The 27,536-nt window shown below is 39.3% G+C and overlaps 1 protein-coding gene across 2 annotated transcripts in view; it reads right to left on the reverse strand.

Annotated features, from left to right (window-relative positions):
• Positions 1-27,536, reverse strand: part of PTN (pleiotrophin) — a 116,196-nt gene that overhangs the window by 6,717 nt on the left and 81,943 nt on the right. For both annotated transcript variants that reach the window (XM_053553520.1, XM_053553519.1), the window contains exons 2-4: positions 24,371-24,486; positions 23,347-23,520; positions 19,220-19,381 (exon numbers count right to left, since the gene is read on the reverse strand). In XM_053553520.1, coding sequence (XP_053409495.1) covers positions 19,220-19,381; positions 23,347-23,520; positions 24,371-24,485 — 451 coding nt within the window. In that variant the 5' untranslated portion in view covers position 24,486. The remainder of the gene's footprint in view (positions 1-19,219; positions 19,382-23,346; positions 23,521-24,370; positions 24,487-27,536) is intronic.

Consider the following 27,536-nt stretch of genomic DNA (forward strand, 5'->3'; position numbering starts at 1 on the left):
GCCTCTCTCTCTGCCTCTCTCTCTCTCTGTCTCTCCCCCTCTCCCTCTCTCTCTGCCTCTCTCTCTCTCTCTGTCTCTCCCCCTTTCCCTCTCTCTCTGCCTCTCTCCCTCTCTCTCTGTCTCTCCCCCTCTCCCTCTCCCTCTCTCTCTGCCTCTCTCTCTCTCTCTCTCTCTATCTCTCCTCCTCTCCCTCTCTCTCTGCCTCTCTCTCTGCCTCTCTCTCTCTCTGTCTCTCCCCCTTTCCCTCTCTCTCTGCCTCTCTCCCTCTCTCTCTCTCTCTGTCTCTCCCCCTCTCCCTCTCTCTCTGCCTCTCTTCCTCTCTCTCTCTCTCTCTCTCTCTGTCTCTCCCCCTCTCCCTCTCTCTCTGCCTCTCTCCCTCTCTCTCTCTCTATCTCTCCTCCTCTCCCTCTCTCTCTGCCTCTCTCTCTGCCTCTCTCCCTCTCTCCCTCTCGTCCTCTCCCCCCCCCTTTCTCTCCCTCTCTCTCTCTCTCTTCCTCCCTCCCTCTCCCTCTCTCCTCTTTGATCTTCAAACCCACTCTTCCTTCCACCACCTACTATCTTTGTCTGGCCAATGCCTCCCTCCTTCAGGTACCATCTTTGACACGACTTCTAGTTTGCTGACTCCTCTGCTTGAGTCAGAAGCCTTTTTTCTTTACTTCTCTCATGAGAAAACCTACCTCTAGTATTGTAATTGCCACCATAGTAGAAGCTGTGGGAAGGCAGAATCTCTGGCTGCTGCTGTACCAGCAGCACACAGCATAATAGCTGATGAGTAAATCTGTACTGAAATAAATAGACCTGTAACACGGCCAGAGCACACTTCTCCCATCTGTCTGTCTTATGGAGGTTCCTTGAATTTTCTTTGTATCATTCCATCTTACACGTCATGTTCTCTCTGCCAGAGCATTAGTGTTTTTCCTCCTGCTACCCCAACTTTGCTCGGCAAACACCTGCTCCTCCTTAAGATCTTAGCCTCAGTTTTATCTCCTCAGAGAAGCCCTCCCAGACCTCCCAGACTAAGGAGGTTCCACTCCCAGACACTCCCGTTGTGTCTCTCATTGTATTTACCAAAATTAGAATTGAACTTTCCCTTTTGCCCTTAATTATTTAATAGACATCTTCCTCTTCCTATGAGAGTGGAAACCAAATCTATCTTTTACATTTGTATTTTTCAGTGTCTTGTACCTGACAGGTGCTCATGAAATACTTGTTGCATTCAGAGTAGATAAAAAAAACACTTGAATGGGAAATAAAGAGTTAGATTACTGTATGGGAAAGCAGTACCTCTCAAGGAAAGTAAGGAGGATAAATGCAACCAGAATCTTGCCACATTTCAGTCTATCTTTAGAAATAAATGTTTAGAATAAATATTTTATGAAGAAGAAAATTATAAACACACATGTAAGAAATTTACCCAGCTTTCTTAACACTTTTTCTTGCCTTTAAAATGGAGGGATGAATGAACTCTGAAAGTAAAACTTGTATCCCATTTTAATAGCCTTTCAAGGTTACAGTAAGAGAAATGTTTACAGTGAGCATGAGAGTTACACACCGTCCTGGTGGCATCACTGGGTAAAGCCATGTGCTTGGTATTACCATCATATCACAGGTACTCCGGAAGGTTTGGGGCACCAATAGGATCCCCACAGTGATGTGAAACAACAGGGTAGCTTACTTCACACTGAATAGAGCCAAAACTTGGGCAGGAAATATACTCTTGCCACACATCAAGTGACACTCCAAGATCCATGTCCCTCTTCCCCTCCTAGACAGAGACGGCAAAGCAGAAATGGATGCAAACAGAAAAGGAACCACTGGAAAAATGTGACACTAGAGGCACCTGGCTCAGAGCTGCCTTGCTGGACTCCTAAGAGGACATCACTGCACTGGAATCACAGCTGGGCCCTGTTGGTATTTTAACTTCTCGGGTTTGCAAACATTCATCTTTTCTTTGGCCTGTTTTGAGTTGACAGAAGATAGTACTCATAATAATAGGGATATAAAAATGAGAGAAGATGGTTGTTGTGGAAAACTTTGTATTATTTGAATAAGAATAGATTGTTTTGTTTAAAATATGTTTGACAGTGTTCAGAAAGTCCTAAGAGTTTCCTAAGGGGGGGGGGGGCGGGGAATATTCTAGAAAAGATTCAGGCTACTGCTTAGAAAATTCAAAATTTAGCCAAAAAGATCCTTTCAATGCATAGCAACTGCTGATACTGCTGATAGGAAAGAAGACAGACAATGAGAAGAGAGTAGGAATTAATCTGAACCATGCTACAGTAAGTTCTGAGCCCCACTTTCTTTCCATTCTGAATTAAAAAAAATAAACAGTGATGAATACTAAGGTAGTAAGTGGCATCAGGGTCCTTTGGTTCACTGAGACATTGAGAGGACAATGAGAACAAAGTGCTAACCTAAACAATTGGTTCAAATTGATGTCTGCTATTTACCAAACCTGTGATGTTGGGCAACTCAATCATTCTGCCTCTGTTTCCTATGAACCAGGGATAATAAAACCTGTATCCTACTCAGGGGACCACTGTGAGAATTATGTGAGATTATGACCATTTTACCACTACCATTCAAAAAACATTCATGTCTTTATTTAGCAAATGTGCAGTTCATACCTGCTATCTCTCAGGCACTGTTCTAGATGTATCAAGATGAGCAAGACACATTTTGTGTAAAAATGTATAAGGATGAGAACACAATTCTGTCCTCATAGAACTGTCATCACAAGTCATCTTACAAAGATTGATGTGTGGGTGACCCCTCTGAAATTGTAAAGTTCTCTAAGAGCATACATAGTAGAATCTCTGAAAGTTGACCACCCAAGGGGCTGTAACAAACTGGTCAACATATGGAGGTGGTTGACATAGGAACAAGGCCTACAGTGAACTTAAGGAGGTGGTCAATGTAGGGAGGTGGTGAACGATGGAGGCTCTACTACATTTATGCCAAAGGTCATAGGTACGTGGCAGTTAATTTTGTGGTTTCTAGGTCTATTTGTTTATTGGTAATTTACTACATTCTAGAAGCATGTGATATTAAAGATTTGGCGCCTACTGGGAGAATGAATTATTAGGGAGAAAAAGTGCACCCACAATACCTTTAGCTTGATAGACAAAGAGAGTTTATCCCCTTTGAGTTATTTCTTTCTTCTTGAAAAATATTGATGACTTTTTTATTTTAAAAATAGTACATATATGTACATATAAAAAAGGAAATTAACCGTCATTTCTCACTATAGAAACAATGTTTTAACAATAGGGAGTTTTATTTATGTTTTCCTTCTACAACTTTACTTAGGGATATATTGAAGGTGGGTATAATATTTTACACTAAAAATTGAACTGAACCTATTTCCCATGCCACTGTATATACTTTGCAACTGACCACACAGTATTCTTTGAAGTCATTCTATTCCATATTCTTTGTATCCTTTCCTTTTAGGTAGGCCAGTTGAATTGTTCTACCTTCTTCTTATAAATGAGGAGGCAGTGCTGTGTTTGTTCACAAATCATCATTGTATATTTAAATCTCACCTCAGTTTAGATTATCAAAAGAGGATTTGCTAAATGAAAGGTGAGGAACTTTTAAAGCTCCAGATATGTTTTGGCAAATTACCTCCTTGAAAGGAGGTAGTAACTTAAATTTTTATCGGAAATTTATATATGAAAGTTTATCACAGCATCACAAAAGGCAAATAAATAGACGACATGTGTCATTATTTTTTCCCTCTGTTTGTAGATCCTTTAGAGCCAGGACTGCCAAGTCATTGGTATAAGTGAACATCCACTCCCATTTTCAATATTAGGAAATCTGGGAGAGAGATGAAGTTGAGAGAAAAACATCAATTTAAAATTTTTTCAAAGACTTTGAGGGGAGACATTTTCCTAAGAGCAAAAGAGTTGAGAATTCTGAAGTAATTTTATCTAGTTTTCTTAGCAAAAGTTAATGCTTTGACCAATTACTTTTAGATGGCCCGCTACCGTGTGTACAGAAAAACTGAAAAAGAAATTAGCAGATGAAATGTTTGAGGATTAAGGTGATCCCAGGTTTTAACTAAAGTGAGTCAGTCTCTCCTTGCTACTGACTTCAATAAAGAGGCTTTGGACCATTAAAGCAAGGGAAAGAAATATCGATTAGAATAGTAATGTGAGATTCGATCCTTCTAAGAGGTAGAATTTATATTAGAAGGAAGATAAAAACACTCAGAAGTGCCTGGTGCAGATTCAGAGGTCAAGAGAGCCAGGAGACTGGCGCAGCAGGAGGCCTCAGTAAAGAGGCTGAAAGTTCACTTTTGGAGCCTGGATTAAGGGATCCCAAAAACTCATTAAAGGAAAAGGATAATATCACTGCCAAACGGCACCGTCACAATGTCAGGACGCACAAAAGCCCAGTTAGCACCAAGAGCCTTTCAATGCTCTGTGAACCTATTTAAAGTAACGTACGCGTGCTTAAGAAATAGCTTCTTAGACACCTAGAAACACCTCAGCCGCCTGTCCGTCAGCATGGGTAACAAAGCTCATCCGACTGTGAACTGAACAGCGCAGTGATCCCGGTATTAGAATCCAGGTACTCCTCAGCTGGGCTTCCTAACATGCACCATTCGCTCAATTGCCACATATCTCCACTTAAATTGGGGCAGCATATATTAAGTGGCACAATACAGCAAGACATTTCCATCTATTTAAATTTAAAAGTATAATCGTTTAAAATTTTGCTCAAAAGATTATTAACATATACAGTTCAGTCCAATACTTAGGTGATAATTTTGTTTTCTCTTCTTTGATTTCTCATTTGCACCACTTGCTTTATTTCCTCTTTTGAGGACCCCATGCATTTACTTATTGCACCGTGTGCGGAATTCATACACGCATACACACGCATAGGACTGTCCCCGGTGCTACCCACGTGCTGGTATCAGCAACTCTCTATTTTGTAGCAATCCTCCTACTGGGGCTTAACTACCTGCCCTTCTACACATTTGCTTTCTGTCATCAAGTATATCTGAATAAAAGACAGCTGTGCTATCTGTGTCCATCCGTAGACTAAACACCACAGGTCTGCACCCTTTCAGGAATGCCTGCTTTGCCCCCATTCATCTGTGGGTGGTTCAGCAGGTAGCTGCGTCTCCTCCAAATAGGAAGTTCAGCTGTCAAAGTGCTGGTGAATAATGCAGATTTAAGTGAAGATTTATTTAGAGAAATGAGGAAATTATTTCATTAACCACACAGAAAAAAATGAATAAAAGTCCCAGATATGTCAGTTATTTTTTTAAAGCAACTCACTCAGCGTCAGTAGACTTACCCCTCCCACTTCATGCAAACGCTCTTCTCTACCATCTTTTCAGCCTGTTTCCCCTCCTACCTCTCATTTCCTTTCTTTAGGGAAAGCAATCGAGGTATCTATTGGCTTCTCCAACTCGTGAAGGGACTCTCTTTAGGATGCAGCAGAATCGGGGTAGGAAAAGAGACACACATGAGTGTGTTGGGGTCAATTCCTGGTTTGTGCTGTCCATACAGTACTTATGTAGGTATTCGCACACTAGAGAGAAAGTTGCCAAGGTAACCCATTTTTAGCTCAACACATCTGCGTCATCCTTCCTTATGATGCCCCTATTTACACACAAACACCCACACAGAAAACCATAAATGAAAAAAGTAATGCTTGGTTTTCTTCTTTTCAGCACAAGTGTCTGCCTTTCCTCAATCTGTAGGCCACTCTCAAGACCTTGCATTTCCTGACTCTGACCTCCTTACCCCACACAGATGCACTGACTTCTTCCACTCCCCAAAAGGAAGGAAGGACAGTGATCCGTGAAAGGATACTCAAATATTTAGAGCTTACTTCTGCAATAATGAGGGTATAGATAGAAAATTTGCTTTATTATAAAATACTATAAATTATGTTTGTAGCTGGTGTTAGGATTAAAATGTATGATAATAAACAATAATAATGAACTCCTACTTAAGTCATTATTTTCTATTACCCTATCTGATGTTTACTTTAATGTAGTAGGCCAGTGCCACCGGGAAATCAAATTTATAATTTATGAAAAAGGAGGACAGCTGAAATGTAGAATTTTTATAATTTCAGTAGGTAAGTCTCCATACATCTTTTCTTGTTTGCTCTCAAGTGATTGGTTTTTTATTCAAAAACATTAGAGACAAAGCTAGAGATACAGAGACAGATACACACATAGAGCCAGAGAAAGGGGGGGAAGAGAGGAATCTACGACCTGAATTGGGTTTCTCCTAAATGTTCATGCTGAATTCCCACCTCCATATGTCAGAGTGTGAACACATCTGTAGAAAAAGTCTTTACAAAGATGAAAATCAAGTTAAAGTGAGCTCATTAGGGTGGGTCCTAATAAAGTATACCTGGTACTTCTATGAAAAGAAGAAATTTGAACACAGACCCAATACAGCGAGGACAGAAGGACTTCCCCAGCTACCAGCCCAGGAGAGAGGCCGCAGTCCCACCAGTCTCTCTGTCTCAGGCTTCCAGCCTCCAGCGAGAAAGTAAGTTTCTGTCTAAGCTACTGAATCTGTGGGCCTTGGGTCAGGGTACCCCTAAGCAAATGAATACATCCATGAATTAGATCTCAGTCTACATTTCACTTTTGTAGATTTTTCGGAGTCTCCTCATTACCTACAGAAGTGCAAAATACATTTAAGTTTACTGTCATTTTTTTTTTTTTTATTGCAGAGTAACATCAGGCTGCAAACCATTAGGTTACACTGTTGGCGTTGGTCAGGTAAAGTCCACGTAATAGCTGAGCCCCTCACTTATTTTCTCATCTGTCCTCCACAATTAAAATTTTGAATTTAAAATCATTTAATGATGTGACTTTAGTACTGAGTACTATAGGATTTTCTGCTTATTAATGGTTTCACAAGTGCCCATTGCATGAATCCTTCCCCTACCCCGACACCTGTCCTCTCAGTTCTAAGCAGGTGAGCTTGAGCTGGCTTTCTCCGGCACATGATTCCCCACCCCTGGGGGATTCCTCCTGCCTCCAAGGCCCTGACCTCTGTCTACAGCAGTAGCAGCAGCAAAGCGTAAATCCAAAGACCTTTGCTTGTACATCTCCAGGATTTTTACACAGCAGTCTTCCTAGCAGCTTAATTCATTCTTCCTGTGCATCTGGGTAAAGATCTGAAAATAATGTTTTCTATTTTATGTAAAATGAAAATGACTTCTAAGGTCTTGCAAGAAAGACTGCTGTGGATGCATTAACCTCGAGCAAATATCCTGGGTCTTGCCACCTACGTCCATGAGCGCCGGGACACCAGGAGATTTGTGCATGCTTCTTGCCTTTTGGATTGCTGATAAGCTGTTCTACAAATATCATTTACTCCTAGAAAAATCTTTTTTTATTTTTTTTCATAGCTTCTGTGTGCTGAGCAACAGTCGGCCTGCTCTAATTTCCCTGTGGGTTCCCAGAGGCGTTGCATCAATGCTAAGCTGGGTGAAGTCACTGGGAGTGTGCCAAGCACTCCCACTGGCAGTGCCTGTCACTGGATGGCTATGGTTTGGGAACATGGTGTAGGACCAGAGACACTGTGTGTGTATCTCACAGGGGAGAGAAGACAGTCCTGAATCCCGCACAGCATCCATCCAGCCTGGGAGGTCAATGGCATAACGCGATGCGATGCACTGCTCTTTCTCACTCCCAAGGGTCGTAGCCATGTTAAAGGACTCCAGCTTGGGAAATGCAGCACTAAAATTTATCATTTTATTATAATGCAACTATTATGCAAAGACAAGCTTGGCCCAGAGATTATCAGACAGAACTCAACCATATGTATCCCCAAATACTGTATGTTTGTATGAGTGTTTTAAGATTATCATGGAAACAATAACAAATGATTAATTTCTTTCAGGATACTAAAAGCGGTCCTTCAGGGAGGGCTTGGTTTGGATACTTTGTACTATATATAATAGAAAAGAACTCTGGAAAGAGATTGTCCTGTGTTCAAGTTCAAGTCTGATCACCAACTGGCTGGGTGACCTTGTGCAAGTGGCAACCTTAGTGTCCTAGTTTACAAAATTTGAATAAAACTCTTTTAAGCAGCTGTGAGGATTATGCGAGACAATACATTCTAGTGGAATAGCATAATGTCTGTCATATCATAAATAATAAATAGGAGCTGCTTTTACAAGGCTCAATAAATGTCAATAGCAACATCTTTAAACACAAGTAGAAATTCTCAATTCAGACGTTAGAAGGGAAAAATGCATAAGCTTCAGGAGGCAAAGAAAAAGCAGGTCTCTCAACCTAATGACTAATTAATGTGAACATTGTTCTATCAGGCAGCCTCCCTTAATACTAATTATTATATAGCTGTTTTGTGTGTGCACAGCTAATGAGCCTCTGAGCTTGGAACTTACCCAGGGAGATGAAAGCAGACTCACAGTGTGAAGTGAGCCCTACAAATATTTATAGTTCCTAGCTCTCACATCTGCCCTGGCAATTAGGACCAAAAATTCCTTAATAGAGATGGGAGTAAAACACCCAGTGACTCCTCCAGGTGAGCTCACTGTGCTCTCACTGTGATTTTTCTGTACATTTTTGAAGCCAATGAATGAATGATGTGTCCTCGTGAGCCAGACCAAGACAATTTAGTTGGATACCTCATTCATTCATCCATTCATTCATTCAAGTCAGTATTTTTCATTGAGTTTCTCTTGTAGACTAGAAACCATGAGACTTAGTAATTTTCAAAGATGAATAACATGTCACTTACAAAGAGTTTCCTTGTTGGAAGAGGCAGATTTGCAGTCAGCACATTATAATGAACACCTTATCATTAAGTCCTCTTACAGAAGGCAGAGACTTAATGTTTGGAAAGAGAACACTTTCTTTTTTTTTATTGTTGGGGATTCATTGAGGGTACAATAAGCCAGGTTACTCTGATTGCAATTGTTAGGTAAAGTCCCTCTTGCAAGAATACTTTCAAGTTTCAACACTGATATGTTTTCTTCTCCTTGAGGAAAACAGACTCCTTTTAGCCTCAGGGACCTTGAAATTCATTAATTCCGAGCACTAGTATGGCTGGCCCCTTCTCTCTCTTCAAAACCAAGTTAAAAGTTAACTTCTCGAGGATGCTTTTCCTGGTCACTCTGTCTAACCTACTATCTCCTATTTGCTATCACTTGACTCTGTTTAATTTTTAAAATCCCTAATTTCAATATGTGCTTCCCATTTTAATTATTATTTACTTCTTTTTGCCTTCATTGTCCACCCACCACCAGTGCCATTTGAAAATAGCAGCAAGAGGGAAGGAAATGTGTTTGCCTAATATCACTAGCAATTAGCATACTATGTGCTCCATTGCAGGCTCATGGTGGATTTTGTAAATAAACATATGAATTAGAAATGATGCCAAAGGAATCTCCACTTCTCCTTTCCATATCATTTGTCACTTTGCGTGGAACATTGGGAGTCATCCCTCCGTTTCTCCTAATGCACTCACTCTAAGACAATTAAGGCCATTCATTAATCCCTAGTGCTAACCCTAGAATATAGTACCTGCTCAATAAAAGTTTGGCATGAACATGGTTTTACAGAAAGAGTAGGAATATATAAAGAAGGTGCAGGGCAAGAGACACATAAGAAATCACAGCCCACTCAGCAGTCTCTGGGAGTTTCCTCTATCTGGGCCGAGCCTGCAAGAATGTCAGGAGCAAGACCAGGCAAGACACCCACCAGGATGGTACAGGAGTGAGGCTTCCCTCTAAGGAGTCAGGGTAGGTCTGAAATTCATTACCTTTTTAGATGAGAAACACACATAGATGCATGGTGCTGATGCAGGGGAAAGCAATGCTGTGTGTTAACATGAGAGATCTAAAGTCAGACTGCCTTGCATTCAAGTCTTGACCCCTTGCCACCACTTACTAGCTTTGTAAGCTATGCTGGGCATCTCACTGGTTTAAAGCCTCAGTTTCCTTGTATGTAAAATGGGGGATGATAATAGTAACTATTCCATTGAATTTTTGTGAATATTAAAGGATGCCATGGGTGAATAATGTAGTATACCTTACTCAAAACACACTAAGCTCTCAACAAATGCAACCTATAATTACTATTACTATAATCACCAATATTCTCCTTTTGCCTAAAAAGGTGCTGAGAGAAACACGCTTTTCAAGAAATTCATTTGGAAGGAAGAAAATACATGTAGTCTTAAAAATACACATTCACCAACCATTTTTACCACCTTCAAATCATCTTTACAGTGATGCTATTCACGTACTCATTGTCAACTCCAATTCAGAGAAGACAAAACAGACACCATTCTAAAGGGCAGAATTATGTCTGCCCACTTCAAGTTCAGTAGCCTGGATACAAGATAAAATATAATGGGTGTAAAAAGACATTTCTCCAAGCAGAATAAAAGAGAAGTAAAGCTCTTGAGACCAAACTGAGTTGAAATGTTTCCCTCTGATCAAGGGGAAGAGAATTCCCACAAGGCACCCCATGCTGTCTCTTCTGGTCAAATGCAAGGGCAGTAATCATCAACCTTGTCAGGGGGTCTCTGTGGGGAGGGAGCGAGTCCAGGCAAGCCTGTAGTGGGATTCTGCCCCTTCACCTCTCTCAACACAGTTAACAGTCTCCCAGTCTAGCAAAGCCATCCACACATTGTCGCCATGCTCATTTCTAAGGGATGTCGGAGCCCAGAACACAGAAAGAAGTGTTGGGCGAACTTCTTTTATCTTTAAAAGAACTAACAAAAGAATCTATTTAGCAGGAGAGAGAATTGAGAATGCTGGGAATATCACTTTACTGACCCCATTTTCCCATTTAATAATCAGCTGCCAAAAGCTGTGTCCTGCACACAGTTGAGTCTTGCACTTAAACAGTCGCCGTCCTTTTGATCTTTAAAGATGAATTGTCAAACCTAACAGAGGGCTAGGCGACTTTCCAAAAAAGAGCAGCAAGATGGCAAAACTTTTCAAAATAGCTGAAAAGAAAAAAAGTTAAGCAATTGGGGTTATCATGAGCAGGGGAAGTTTACACGGATCTGGGAATAGCACAGTGTGGATGGGTGTGGAAGGCAGGAGGGACTGACATTTGCTCCCAGAACTTCCAGTCGTGCAGTCACCCCTCCACATGCCCCCACCTCTGCCTGTCACAGAAATCATTTGAGACTATCCCTCGTCCAGACAAACTTGTGGCAGATATGAACATCATATCAGTGTATCAGTACCAAAAGGATCTTGACAATATTCCTCATCATGCACCTTATTATTTTTTATTTTAAAAAAGTAACAACTAATGATAATTGCCAGATGGACAATGACCCAAGATGATCATTGGGCAGTATGACCATTGGCCCCAAGGAAAATCTCCGCTCTTAGGGAAGCCTCCCCCACAAACGTGATCTGCAGACACAGCTGCAGAAGCCTGTTCCATGGGGCTATGCAGCTCCCACAGATGGGACCAATCCAAAGCCCCCACCGAGGGGCCATCCTGGCAGCCCCTCTTGTCCTGGCCATCTTCTAATTCCTCAGTGTGCCCATCCTCTACAGGTACCACTGAGAAACATCCATAGCTTGGAAAAGAGCTATTTGCCCTTTAAAGAGATCTCTGCTCTGACCTTTTATGCAGTGATATTGGAAGAGACTGAGTCTCATTTCCAACTTTCTTCAAGTTTACAGATCAATTGCCCTTGTACAATGGTGCGGGGGGGGGGGTACTGGTAGCTTCAAAGAGGAGAGACCTTACACTCTGTAATAGGGTAATGACTGTCCAAACTTTTCCTCTGTGGAGGAAAGGGGTGAGTCCAATGAGCCCTCCACCAGAGTCCAGCATTCCTGTGTGATTGGCGGCAGATCAGCACACCACACACTGGTTCAAGACCCGTTCAGCTTCCCTTCTTGCATCAAGGGGTAGAGTCTGGAAAGGTGCAGACACATTTCCCAGACTCCCTCCCAGCAGGGTTGTGCTATGAGACTTGGTTTCTCCCAAGCAATCGCACCTAAAGGAGGTAGGGAGGTAGATATAAAAAACTGCAAGTAGGTTCCAGATTTGAGGAGACTGAATATTCCCACAAGAAAGGAGATGGAAGGGTCTAGTTATGCAGGGATAGTTCTGGTGGAATTTCCAGTGTTCAATTATTAGCCTTATATATGCCGAGCAGTGGGAAATTTCAGCAGAAGGATTTCTGCCAGACAAGTAACATGTGGTGTGATGAGACATTTCTCCTGGATCTGTTGCCTTTGGCTGCATTATTCCTGGCCATGCAGCATCCCAGCCAGATCCTCCGGCCCTCCTGGAGAGTCTTTGAACTATATAATACCTTGAATAAACCTCTTTCTGTTTAACTAGCTTAGAGTGGATCTTGCTGTTATCTAAAAACCCTGACAGATACATGGTTTTAATTAATTAAATTAATCTTAATTAAACTCTTAACCTCATTTCCTAAGAAATTAAAATCTCAAGTGTCCAGCACAACTGTTCACCCTGCTAAAGTCAGGTCATCGTTAAGCAAATTCCAGTTACAACCTTTCACTTGAGTAACAATCCTTCCCCAGGCTAATACTGCCTTCATCCCACATTCCAAAGATACCTTCTTCAATTCCTATGTCTTGATAAGAAGATCAATAATTCCTCTTCTCAGTATATAATATCAAAGTGGAGGGCTAACAGCTTCCTCAGATTAATTGGAGCACCCACATAAGAAGAATCATCAAGTAAGGATTTCCAAACTGAAAACCAACACCATCAAAATTATGGACTTAAAGTGTAGAATTTGCACAATATTGATGTGGCAATAGGAAGAAGTTCTCCTAACCTCAAGAGGCAATGCTGTTACACTGGACTGTGATGAATTTTAGGGCAATTTTTAACCAAAGTAAGTGAGATGCTGGCATTTGGATGGCCACTCTATATATTAAGCCTCCCCCAACCTCCTAGCCGAGTCTTTTAAACTTTTAGCCTTATTATCAGTAATCAAGTCACAAAGATATTCTGTATCCTTCCCTCAATTTATGGCTGGGTCCCCACAGCCTTACTAACATCTTGAAGTCCCCTTCTACGATCCAAAGAGCATTTTTTTCATACTGAAAACCAAGCGCTTTACATGTTAATCCATTATCCCTTTCCAGAACAGATGAGATCAGGCAAAGGAGTTCTCTAAAACAAATAAATAAACAAAACCCAAACAGGCAAACAAAATAAAGCCTGATTTTCTATTTCATGAGAATTATGGTGAAAGGGGAAAAAAGTGCTTTCTGGCTATGAGCTCAGTGAGCAGACCATATAAAATTTAGTCATGTAACAGATAACAATGTTTAGTCAATGCAGAATTACATGCAGGATGTGGTCCAATAAGGGTATAATGGAGGCAGAAACTCCCTATCACTTATTGATGTTTTGAGGCAACAACACGTTATTCACATTTGCGGTGCTGACGAGAGCAAACCTACTGTGTTGCCAGCCATGCAAAAATGCACCTCATGCAATTAGCACAGAATGGAACACTTAGTAATGAAAATAAATGGTACTGTTTTACGTATTTACTGTCTGTCCTTTACTTGTTATGGTATAATATACTCTCTACTCGTTAAAAAAAGTTAATCATAAGATAGCCTCAAGCAATTCCTTTGGGGGTATCCCAGAATTAGGCATGGTTATCACACAGGCAATGCTCCCTGGAGTTATGTGCCTGAAGACCTTCCAGTGGGGCAGGATGTGGAGGTGGAAGACAGATGTGGAGGGCAGGGCATCCTGAAGCTGTGTAAGCACAGGCTAATGTATGTGCTTGTTTTTTAGTTTGTCAGAAAAAAGTTTTTAAAGTGAAATATTAAAAAATGTAAAAATATAAAAAAGCTCATAAAGTCAAGATAGAAAGAAAGAAAATATCTTGGTACAGCTGTATGATGCGTTAGTGCTTGAGTTACGTGTTATTACAAAGGTTTCAAAAAGTAAAAAAAAAAAATAAAGTTCATGAACTAAAAAAGTTATAATAAGTGAGGGTTAATATTTTCCTAAAGAAAGAAAAATGTTTTTCTTTCACACAGTCAGTGTAGCCTAAGTGTGCAGTATTTATAAAGTGAGCAGCAGTGTCGCGCCCGAACCCTTCACATTCACTCACCACTCCTCAGTGACCAACCCACAGCAGCTTCCAGTCTTGCAAACTCCATTCATAGCAAATGCCCTATACAGATGTACCATTTTGTCTTTTATGACATATTGTTACTGGGCCGGTCCCATGTTTAGATACGTTTAGATACATGACTACTTTACTGTTGTGTTATAGTTGGCTACATTACTCAGGTTTGTAGCTTTGGATCCAAAGGCTGTACACCACATCCACAGTCTATGGGTGCAGGGGCTACACCATCTCAGTTTATAGAAGCACACCCTAGGATGTTTACCTAAGGACCAATTCACATACGGATGCATTTTCCAGGGGTGTTCCCTTCATTAAGTGACTCATGACTATAATTAAACTTACATTTGGTTACAATTTCCTCAAGACCATTAAACTCTAATCTGTTTATTTTCAAAAGTCTAACAGCTATAAAGAGGCACAACTTCCTACAATTGTGTTTGAAGTAAGGCAAAATCATGACATTAAGAGAGAACAAAACTTGGAACCCGACAGGATGGGCATGGATAAGTCATAGATTTTTTTTTTTTTTTGCTTTGTTTGTTACATGAAGCTTAGATCACATAATAGCCATGGTCCCCTTAAAGATTCTAGAAAGAAAGATTTATCTACTATCTACTATGACAAGAGTTTCATGAGTTTATAACACCAAGAGGCATCATGGAGCAGCTGAGAAGGCAATGGATCGTTAGTATCAGTCTGACGTTCAATTAAATTCTGGGCCCACCACTTACAAGCTGTGAAACCCACAGCAAGTTCCTTAACTTTTCTCAGCCTAAGCTTTTTCACAGAGCAAGTGGGATACGTAAAATTTACTGCACAGATTTGCTTTGAGTCCTAAATGAATTGATGAGGAGCTCCTATCCCAATGTCCAATTCAAAATTAGTGAGTTCCCTACTCCTCTCTATCCTCTTCATGCAAATGAGGAAGCCTTGATGACATATTCTTCCCTAAATGGGGGAAGAACACAATTTATCATTGTATCCCTTTGAGAAAAGTTGAGATGAATGACTTCTTTACTCTAATTTCCACCAGTCTTTGATGGATTTAGCATGCAAAGAGTTTTTTCCAGTTAGCATTTATTTTATTACACAAAAATTTATTCTGCACCTACTATGTGGTACTCCTTATCCTATGCATGGGGGATAGAGTAGAGGAGAGATTAGGCCAAGTTCATGTCCTGCTGAAACTTATGTTCCACTGTATGTCTTCCAGAACAGTTTTAGAATTAATGATACAGAAAATTTCTTCTTTCATTCAGTTTCTCGGTATCAGGCTTTACAAAGTTCACCTTTTCCTATTTCAAATGAAAATAAAAGCTGTGGAGGTTAGTTCCAATTATCCATGGGTGATTCAAGTGAAAAATCATCACAGCCCGAAAGAAAACATGAATTCAGAGCAGCCAAATCTTCACTCCGGCAGATTACAGTTACAGATAAGTAACAGATACACTATTACAGATATGCGATGGGGCAAATGAATTAACCAGTGTTCCTCATTTTCCCTTATAAAAACATCTACCTTCAAAGATATATAGGACCTAATAATTTAATATATGTAGGACATATATATATAAATAAGAGCAGAAACAAAATAATGTAATGATAATAAAGATTCCAGTTGATTATTATTTGCTTTTCCATTGATCAGAAGAAAATGATCTATCTTAAGGCTAAAGACTAATAAAGGAAAAAATTTAGATCAGCGGTTCTCAACCTGTGGGTCGCAACCCTGCATTGGGAAGGTTGAGAACCACTGCTTTAGATCCAGTCAGCATTATTTGAAAAAAATAAGGCAGAAATATATACAACTTACATATGCTGCTTGTTACATTTCATTTAAACCATGAAAAATATGTCCTGGAGCATGTATCTTGTCCCATTAAGAAAATTCTCTGCCTGACACATCTCCCTGGCTGGACTCCTGTGATAAGATTGTCCTTTGGGCACAGTGTCTAGTGTCAAAACGTCACTTATAAAACCACCCGCTGTTGAGAGGGAAAAGAGTGGTTAGTTTTAACAAAAATATGATATGCATAAAAAGAAGGCTTCATTTGAATGACCTAAAAGTTGCATAACAGGTAGCTTGAAACTCATAGAATAGACCTCACGCAGAGTAATCCCATTTTCAGTTAATTATGTACCTTAATTCATCTAGATGCACGAAGATTATGAACTGTCTGCCCACTTGAGCTGTTTTTATTGCCATTTTTAAAGCTGAAACCCTGAAACAAACTTTTACCCTTCATTAAATACTATTAGCTGGGAAAAGGTAAAAGGGTGAAATATTCCCCAGTCCAATTCAAAGCACGACTTCACACTTGATGTATTTACTGGGTATCTTCAGGGGCCTCTCTTAATTTGAAACTCCTGGATTGTCCAATTTATTCTGAACTTTTCAGCATTTTCTTTTTTTTTGTTGTAATTTATGTCACTTAGCATGAGGGTACAAGTGATTAGCTTACAATGTTTGCGTTTGTTAGGTAAGGTCCCTACTGTAGTTGTGCCCCTGCACCCAGGAGGTGTGCCGCACACCCTCACACTGGGCCAGTTGGGGGGAGCACACCCCTCTCCCTCCCTCCTACTCTCTCACTCCCTCTCCTTCCCTCTCCCCCCAACTGGAATTAAATTGATTTTTTCTCTTATGTGGGTGTGTATTCGTTGTCTACTGGTTTCATATTAGTACTGATTACATTGGATACTTGCTTTTCAATTCTTGTGATACTTCAGTAAAGAGAATGTTCTCCAACTCTATCCAAATTAATACAAAAGATGTAAAGTCTCCATCATTTTTATTAGTGAATAGTATTCCATGGCATACATATACCTCAGTTTTATTAATCTATTCATGGGTTGATGGGCACTTGTGTTATTTCCACATCTTAGTGATTATAAATTCAGCTGCAATAAACAATCTAGTGCAAATGTCCTTATGATAAAATGCTGATTTTTTTTTCCTTCATGGTACATACCTAGTAATGGGACTATGGGACCAAATGGAAGGTTTATTTTGAGTTCTTTGAGAATACTTTTCAACATTTTCCATATGCACCCAATCGCACCTTTCCCCCTTCTAATCATGATCCCTTTTTATTATCTGCATTCTTTAAGCTACTGCTTAAGACTGTGTGTGTGTGTGTGTGTGTGCACGTACACAGGTGTGTGTGTGTGTACACATACATGGGTGTGTGTGTGCACATACACAGGTGTGCTTGTGAGCATTGTCACTTGTTAATAGATTTCTCACTAGAGCAGAAGTTCTCAGTTTCGGCTACATCTTGAAATCCTTTAAGAAGCATTAAAATTTTAAAACTACTGGTGCTGATTTCATTGGTTTGAGTTAGGCCTGAGCAGTGGGATTTCTTTTTTTTTTTTTTGGTTCCCACAGAATATTCTAATGTGAAGCCCAGCTTGAGCACTACTGTGTTAGAACGTGGAAACTTCCTTCATTTCTTTTTTTTTTTCCATTCTATATTTACACCAAATATTTTGGTTTTACAGCTGAGTTAAAAATAAATTATTCTGAAGACCATATCTCTGAGTTCTTCCATTTTTGGAAATGTTTCACTTAGCAGATATGGCTACTGATCTTGACTAGATCCAGTGGGACAAGTGACATTCGTAAAGTTGGCACAAGTCCTTGCTGCAGGGCCACTCATGCCTTCCAAAAACACATACAAGAGGCAGAGATTTTCATGACCTGGGAAGAGCAGTCTGAACCCTAGATTTGCCATCTGCAGATCCAGTCTATACCCAGCCATCTAAAGTTGGATATAACCATTTCCATAGTCAACTCCATCAGAACCCAAAAAGCTGGACCTGTGAGTTCTTTCTGACCATCAGCAGAAAACCTGCCAATCCTCAGCTTTTGGGGATTTTTTTTTTTCTTATTTTCAATTATCATGAGAATTCACTATATGGTCATTTTTTGGCGTTTCTCCTTATAATTACGCCGGCAATATTGATTTTAAGTCCATTTTAGAGCTCAACCAGGCCAAAAGAGTATTTTAATTTAGAGGTCCACCATAATATAGTTGGCCATAGACGCCATAACAAAACCCAAGAGTTGGTGGCTTAACCAAGAGAATTGATTCTCTCACTGTTCTGTGTGCCAGAGCCTGAGACCAAGGTGTCAACAGGGTTGATTTCTTCTGAGGCCTCCTCTGGGCTTGTACATGGTCAAATTCTCATGTCTTTCCAAGCTCTTCCCTACATGTGTCCCTGTGTCCCCATCTCTAAGCATACTAGCTATGTTGGATTAGGGCCCCCTCATAGGACCGCATTTTACCTTAATTACCTCTTTAAAGATTCTGTCTCCAAATACGGTCACATTCCGAGGTACTAGGAAATACTTCAATATATGAGTGTGGGGGATAACAATTCAGCCTATAACACCCATGAAATAAAAGAATTTAATTCCTCTTTGACTTCCTTCCCCTTGGATTGTATTTGTATGAAATCGTGACCTTGACAAATGGTTATTTTGGTTTCGGTTTACCTTCTCCAGCTAGACAATACAACTTGACCTGTCGGAGAAAGACAGATCTCCATCATTTTAGAATTACATGATGAATATTGTCAGTAAACTAATCCAGCTCAAAAATATAAAGACTCCAAATGAAGTGTAAGAAACGCAGAACCCATTAAGTTACACATTAGAGAAAGGGAGAACAGAAAAAAAATTTTCTGATTTTATTAACACTATATTTCATATAATTTGGGAAAGGCTTGACATAGAAAATTTCTGCTTTGTGTTTACATCATAAGTTTGTTCATTTTTGTAGCTCCAAATTAGCGTTTGGGATATATGGTTGCCATAGATCAATGGACTTTTAGTTGGCATATTTTGCAAAATTATTTATTTGTTTTAGGACACGGTAACAACTCTCTTCTCTATGCAGAAGATATTGATTTGAATTCAGAATCTTTCTGCTTAAAAGTACTTTTATGATGCTCAATATATGGAACTTTTCCATTGCTTTTTTAAAGTACTTAAATGAAGATTTCTTTTTGGAAACTGTGGGTTTCCACATGTAAAATCTTGCCTGATTCAATCAACCTATTAAAATTACAGTATAACAGTAGGTACCTACCTTGAGGTTTGGGCTTGGTTAGTTTGCCACAGGGCTTGGAAATGGTGACAGTCTTCTGGCAGTCAGCGTTGTGGAGGGCTCGCTTCAGACTTCCGGTTCTGGTCTTCAAGGCAGTATTCAGGTCACATTCTCCCCACGCTTGGAACTGGTATTTGCACTCCGCTAAAGGTAGAGTAGAACCAAAAGAATTTTTTTTTTAAATCCTATTGCCACACTTTTGTTTTTAATATTTTGTGTTAACATAATTGTAGATTCATGTGCAATTATAAGAAATAGTACAAAGAGTGTACGTGTGTGTACTTAATTCTGTGCAATTTTAGCACATTGCAGATGCATCTGACCACCTCATTATTTTTTTTGATTATTACTAAATCAAAGCTGTGTACATTAATGCGATCACGGGGCACCATACACCGGTTTTATAGACCATTTGACACATTTTCATCACACTGGTTAACATAGCCTTCCTGGCATTTCCTTAGTTATTGTGTTAAGACATTTATATTCTACATTTACTAAGTTTCACACGTACCCGTGTAAGATGCACTGCAGGTGCACTGCAGGTATGATCCCACCAATCACCCTTCCTCCGCCCATCTTCCCCCCTCCCTCCCCTCCCTCACCCCCTTCCCCATATTCTTAGATTATAACTGGGTTATATCTTTCATGTGAAAGCCATAAATTAGTTTCATAGTAGGGCTGAATACATAGGATACTTTTTCTTCCATTCTTGAGATACTTTACTAAGAAGAATATGTTCCAGCTCCATCCATGTAAACATGAAAGAGGTAAAGTCTCCATCTTTCTTTAAGGCTGCATAATATTCCATGGTGTACATATACCATAATTTATTGATCCATTCGTGGATCGATGGGCACTTGGGCTTTTTCCATGACTTAGCGATTATGAATTGGGCTGCAAGAAACATTCTGGTACAAATACCTTTGTTATAATGTGATTTTTGGTCTTCTGGGTATATACCTAGTAGAGGAATTATAGGATTGAATGGCAGATCTATTTTTAGATCTCTAACTGTTCTCCAAACATCTTTCCAAAAGGAATGTATTAATTTGCATTCCCACCAGCAGTGTAGAAGTGTTCCCTTTTCTCCACATCCACGCCAACATCTCTGGTCTTGGGATTTTGTGATATAGGCTAATCTTACTGGAGTTAGATGATATCTCAAAGTAGTTTTGATTTGCATTTCTCTGATGATTAAAGATGATGAGCATTTTTTCATATGTCTGTAGGCCGTGCGCCTGTCTTCTTCAGAGAAGTTTCTCTTCAAGTCCCTTGCCCAGCCTGCGATGGGATCACTTGTTCTTTTCTTACTTATACGTTTGAGTTCTCTGTGGATTCTGGTTATCAAACCTTTGTTGGAGACATAACTTGCAAATATCTTCTCCCATTCTGAAGGCTGTTTGCTTGCTTTACTTACTGTGTTCTTGGCTGTGCAGAAGCTCTTTAGTTTGATCAGGTCCCAATAGTGTATTTTTGAAGCTGCTTCAATTGCCCAGGGGGGTCCTCCTCATAAAATACTCTCCCAGGCCAATTTCTTCAAGGCTTTTCCCTGCACTCTCTTCTAGTAGTTTTATAGTTTCATTGCTTAAGTTTAAATCTTTAATCCAGTGAGAGTCTATCTTAGTTAATAGTGAAAAGTGTGGGTCCAGTTTCGGTCTTCTACAGGTTGCCAGGCAGTTCACCCAGCACCAGACATCTACTTCTCTGTTTTTGTGCCAGTACCATGCTGTTTTGATCACTATTGATATATAGTATAGTCTGAGGTCTGGTAGCGTGATACCTCCTGCTTTGTTTTTATTTCTGAGTAATGTCTTGGCTATTCAAGGTTTTTTCCGATTCCATATAAAACAAAGTATTATTTTCTCAAGATCTTTAAAGTATGACAGTGGAACTTTAATAGGGATTGCATTAAAATTATATATTGCTTTGGGTAGTATAGACATTTTAACAATGTTGATTCTTCCCAGCCATGAGCCTGGTATGTTTTTCCATTTGTTAACATTTTCAGCTATTTCTTTTCTTAGAGTTTCATAGTTCTCTTTTTAGAGTTCTTTCACATCCTTTGTTAGATAAACTCCCAAATATTTCATCTTCTTTGGCACTACTGTGAATGGAATAGAGTTCTTAACTGTTTTTTTCAGCTTGACTGTTGTTGGTATATATAAAGGCTACCAATTTATGAATGTTGATTTTGTAACCTGAGACACTGCTGTATTCCTTGATCACTTCTAAGAGTTCAAAACAACGATGAAGACACGAATTATCAGAACCACCTCACTATTAACATACAGAACGGTTCTAACACGAGGGTCACTTGCATCATCTTTCATAGCTGTGGACTAGCCACCTTCCTCCTTTCCTACCTCCTTAATCCCTGGCAACTCTTAATCTGTTCTGTTGCCATTTGAAGGATGTTACATAAATGGAATTATACAGTACATAAACTTCTGAGATTGGTTCTTTTTACTTAGCGTATTTTCCCAGAGATCCAGCCAAGTTGCATCTATCCATGGTCCATTTCTTTTTATTGCTGAGTAGAAGTTCATGGTATGGATATAATACATACATAGCACAGTTGGTTTAATCATTCATCAGTTAAAGAAAATCTGGGTTGTTTCCAGTTTGGGACTATTACAAATAAAACTGCTATGTACATTCCTATACATATTGTTGTGGAAATGTAAGTTTTTATTTCTCTGGGAGAAATGCCCGAGAAACTGCTGAGTTACATGGTAAATGCATGTTTAATTTAGTAAACAAAACAAAACAAACAAACAAAAAAACACTGTCATACTTTTTTCCAGGGAGGTTGAACAATTTTACACTTCCACTAGCAATATATGAGTAATCTAGTTTCACGGTATCCTCACCATTGTTTGGTATTATCACTATTTCTTTTAAGCTAGCCCCTTTGATGTATATATAGTAACACTAATCATGATTTTAATATCCAATTCCTGATATTGAAAATCTTTTCCAATGCTTATTTGACACCTATATATGCTCTTTGTAAAATGTCTAGTAATGCCTTTTCTCACTTTCATATTGAATTGTCAGGTTTTTTATTGTAGAGTTTTGAGAGTTCTTTAATATTCTGGATATGAATCCTTCATGAATCCTTTAAACTTTCTGTAAATGTATCTTTAAGCTATCCGTGTATAATTTAAAATAAAACATATCTAGTTCCATCAGACCTTCATAGAACTTAACCCATTAAAAAACACCCCAAAGATTATAGAGGGAGAAAAGATAAGTATGTTTATATTACTATTTTTCATTTGCTTATAGGCCATAGTGCATTTCTGTAGAACACAGGTAAAAATATCATGTCCTACTGTGGCTAAGAAAGACAAAAAATCTGGCACGTGGACGAAAGAAGTTATTTGGGGTTTCAATAGTGGGTTTAAAGTTAAAAGTGTTAAGGAAGCCTGCCTCAAATAGCTCAGTCATGCTAGTGTGAGGCTAACAGTGGTAACTAAGAGAAAAAGTGATGAAAAGTGGCTTTGAGCAGCACTGTGTGAGTTGATAAGCAAATCTATGAACCTATACAGAGGGTGGGAGGGATAAAAGAGAGAGAAGACCTGAAAGTGACAGTCAGGGATGTTGAGAAGGAGGAGAATGAATGAGAAAAGGGGAGACAAAAAAAGGAACTTAGAAGGAAAGAAAGGAGAAGATAGATTGATGAGCCTTGTTAGGAGGCACCAAAGGCATATTTTCCGTCCCCCCTGGTAAGGCAATGGTTCTCAACCAGGGATGATTTTGACAGTCAGGGAACACTTGACCACACATATCTGGAGATGTTTTTAGTTTTCACAACCGGTGGGGGTGAGGAATGCTGCTCAAAACCAGTGAGTAGAAGCTGGGGATGCTGTCAAATATCCCACAGTGCACAAGACAATGTGTGCAAGAATTTCCGGGCCTGGATATCACTAGGACGGAGGTGGAGGTGGAAAAACCTGGTTTATGCAGGATGCCTGTCCATTTTATGATCAAGTACAAGTATTTAAAATAAAATGACCTCAGCCTCAAAAAGACATGTAGTGGAAAATTAGAGAATTATTTTAGAGTGGGAGATCAAATCAGTAGACTGCTAGAGTGAGACTTACCTCCAAATTGCTTTTTCCAGTTGCAGGGGATCTTACATCTCTGGGTCTTCATGGTCTGTTTGCACTCAGCTCCAGAGCGGGTGCCTTCCCGTGTGCCCAGCCCGCAGTCCCCACTGGTGGGCACACACACACTCCACTGCCATTCTCCACAGTCAGACTTCTTCACTTTTTTTTCTGGAAGGAAGGAAAAATAATTAGCATTCAGAAAATTCTGTAACTCCTAGATGTAATTAAAATCATCCCTGGACTTTAATTGTGGGATCTGTGCTCTCCACCTCAATCCTTATTGTCCAGTAAACAGTAGAAACACGACCAATGTTAGCCAAATGATTGAGTCAATAAATAATGAAGAGAGAAAGAAAACCAAAGAAGGAGCTAGAACCCACATTAACTTAGGTCTTACTACGTGCTGGAGATTGTGCCAAACAATTTACTGGCATCATCTTTTAGAAGCAAAAAAAAAAAAAGAGAGAGAGAGAGAGAATGAGAAAACATTCTACTGGAATTCTACTAGCAGTTGTCAGATTAGACATTTTAATGAAGTTGATACTCCTGTCTCTGTCTTGTAGATGAAATGGCATTATTGAAATATGGTAGATTGCAGACTTAAAGAGACTCCCAGTCCACAGCCTACTTATGACCTTAAAAGAGGCATAGGGAAGGTGCTTCATGCTTTCTGGGCTTCAGTTTCCCTCATTATAAGCATGAAATTTAGAAGCAAACAATCAAAATTTTGAGGGACAGAGATAGCAGTAAGTAAAGCATTTTCTATCTTGTCAATATTCTCCACAAAGTACCTGTCTATTTGATTATAAAGATCAACACTGTCTACACTCCAGGACTTACAGTGAAAGAAGGCTGTCTCTTAGGTTCCTCTATATAATTAGGGGATAAAAGAGTAAAAGAAGAAAAAGAAGGGCAGGAAGAAAGCAAAGGAGGGAAGGAAGAATGGAGGGAGAAAATGGACCTGGGCTGGAAGGACATTAATCAATGAAGATTTTGCCTTCTCCACTCCATGGCTTACCTGGTTTCTCTTTCTTCCCTGCTTCAGCAGTGTCCACAGCTGCCAAAATGAAAATCAATGCCAAGAAGGCAGCTGCAAATTTTCGACGTTGCTGCTGGTACTGTTGAGACTGCATTCTACAAATAAACAAAGAAAGAAAAGAAGGTGGCATTAACCTCAGTCGGGAGGAATACTCATTGAACTCCCTGATGAAGGGCTCCACTTTCCACTTCTGGAGTGTTAGACTTCAGAAAGATGCCTATCCATTATTCTATCTTGGGCAGAATTTTATCTTTTCTCACCAACAGCCCCTGAAATAAGTGCTCTTCTGAAATCAGTCACATATTCACTGACAAAATGCAACAGTTCTCCACATGAGATTTTATGACCAGTTGCCAAGAATGACTCAGGAATAATGGAAGAGAAAGAATTTTGAAGGCATATATTTGAGCACGCTCCTTCAGTAAGTCATGCTGACAGCGTCTCTTGCTGACAACATCAACAACTGTAGCCATCTTCGAAATTCCAGATGCTTCCTAGAAGCAACAATGATACTGTAGTCCACGGGACGAATTTGAATGGACTTAATGAAGAGAGTATCTACTCAAGTATATGCTATTTTTAGATGCATTCATAATGACATGTGAATGCAATGGATACGTCTGAATTTTTTTAGCCATTTTCCATGATTTTATTACTATCATCTTATCATTATTATATTTTATTATTTTATTTTGTTTTTGTTTTGTTTTGTTTTATTTTTGAGACAAGAGTGTCACTTCATCACCCTCACAGCATAGCTCACAGCAACCTCAAACTCTTGGGCTCAAGGGATTGTCTTGCCTCAGCCTCTCGAGTAGCTGGGACTATATCTTATCATTATTCTATGATCTTCCTGCTTCAGCAGTGTCCTTGATCTACGACACAGTGAAGCCTAGAGCAGAGCTGGCACACTTAATAATACATATAAGACACACTTATAAACTCACTTGTGCTACAGAGCCTCTGATTCTAGCATATAGTGAAGTCTTTATACTCCACTCATAATTGAAAATTTTCAACATTTGATGTGATTCAAAAATCCCAAGGTAACATTAAAAAGACTACTGGAAGCCAACTATGACAGCTTAGGGTCAATGTGGTCAGCCTGGCCAAATCACCCTTTGGCAAACCTCAGTCCAAGCCCCAGGACAACGTACTTCCCAGTGGCTACCCCGAGTCATTAGCCACAGCACCTTGCCTCCATCTGTTATGTTAATAGTGTTTTATACTTAATACGCAAATGATAATAATGACCTGTGGTCATTGGCTTTGAGGGTTATTTTTTTCCAGAAGTGATAATAGATTAGTTTATTTTTTAATTTTTTTATTTCAAAATGTAAAAGGGTTACAAATGTTTTTGTTACATGGAAAGATTATATAGCTTCTTTTTTATTTTAATCAATGTGTCTTTTTATTTATTTCAGATTAATATGAGGATACAAATGATTAGGTTACAACGTTTGCCTTTCTTAGGTAAAGTTCAAGGTGCAGTTGCACCTTTCACCCAGCGGGTGTGCTGTTTACACTCACATTGTCACATTAGGGAGAGCTTACCAGTCCCCCTCATTTCTTCCCTCTCCGCTTCCCCTGTCCCACACCACTTGAATTTTATTGTGTTTTTTTCTCATGTGGAAGTATAGTTGTTCATCTATTGGTTTCATGTTACTACTGAGTACATTGGATACTTGCTTTTCCATTCTTATAATACTTTGCTAAGAAGAATGTTCTTCAATGCCATCCAAGTAAATACAAAAGATGTAAAGTCTCCATCTTTTTTATTGCTGAATAGTATTCCATGACATATATATACACTATAGTTTACTACTCCATTCATGAGTTTATGGGCACTTGGGTTGATGTATAATTTAGTTTAAATGCGTTTACATTTTCTTTAGTATAAAAACAATCAAATCTTTCATATCTATAAGCCATTGAGAACATTTTGTTAGGTAATTTATTTTTTCATTCAAAAATGTCTATGAAATGTATCCTCATTGAGAATTTGTCTCCTCTTCTGTGAGGTTGGACATACTTTCCCCTATTAGTGTTTTTTTTAACTTTAGACTACTTTGTATGGATGAAGCCTATTTCACTTATAAATTAAAATTAATATTTTGGTCATTTTGTTTTTTCACTGAGTTGCAAGCCCTGCTTACCTACTCATCATCTCTAACACTTCCCACAATCTAATATTGGATATTTTGCTCTTCTTCCTAATGCTTAAATTCTTGCAATTATACTTTTTGGATGGCCATACAGGAAATTTCCTATCTATTCCGAGGCTTTTCCTGTGTTTTCCATGAGCATAAATGCTGTGAGAAGCCTGTCAAGACTTACTGGTTTGTAGGTTTCCTCGGAGTTCTCAGAGTCGAAGATTCTGCTGCAGCAACACTCCTACACACTTTCACAGCATATTAAAATATCATATAATATTAAGTGCAGAAATAACCAAAGTGTAAGTCTTTCCCCTGTCTCTGAAGGCTCTCCTTCACTTCCTAGCCACTCTGGAGGAAGAACTGTTTATTTGAATTTTCTTAAAAGGCAAATTAATTTTTCAATTAAGAACTTTAAAGTGGTCATGTAATTTTTAGAATTTATTTATTTATTTATTTTTTATTAAATCATAGCTGTGTACATTAGTATGATCATGGGGCACCATACACTTGGTTCATAGACCGTTTGACACATTTTCATCACACTAGTTAACATAGTTTTCCTGGCATTTTCTTAGTTATTTTGCTAAGACCTTTACATTCCACATTTACTAAGATTCACATATACCCTTGTAAGATGTACCACAGGTGTAATCCCATTAATCCCTCTCCCTTCACCTACCTCCCCCCTCCCTCTCCTCCCTTTCCCCTTTCTCCATATTCTTAGGTTGTAACTGGGTTATAGCTTTCATGTGAAGGTCCTACATTAGTTTCATAATAAGGGTGAGTACATTGGGTACTTTTTCTTCCATTCTTGAGACACTTTACTAAGAAGAATATGTTCCAGCTCCATCCATGTAAACATGAAAGACTGAAACTGGACCCACACCTTTCACCATTAACCAAGATAGACTCTCACTGGATTAAAGATTTAAACCAAAGACATGAAACTATAAAAATACTAGAAGAGAGTGCAGGGAAAAGCCTTGAAG

This window comes from Nycticebus coucang, chromosome 11 (genome assembly GCF_027406575.1).
Source record: "Nycticebus coucang isolate mNycCou1 chromosome 11, mNycCou1.pri, whole genome shotgun sequence".
NCBI lineage: Eukaryota > Metazoa > Chordata > Mammalia > Primates > Lorisidae > Nycticebus > Nycticebus coucang.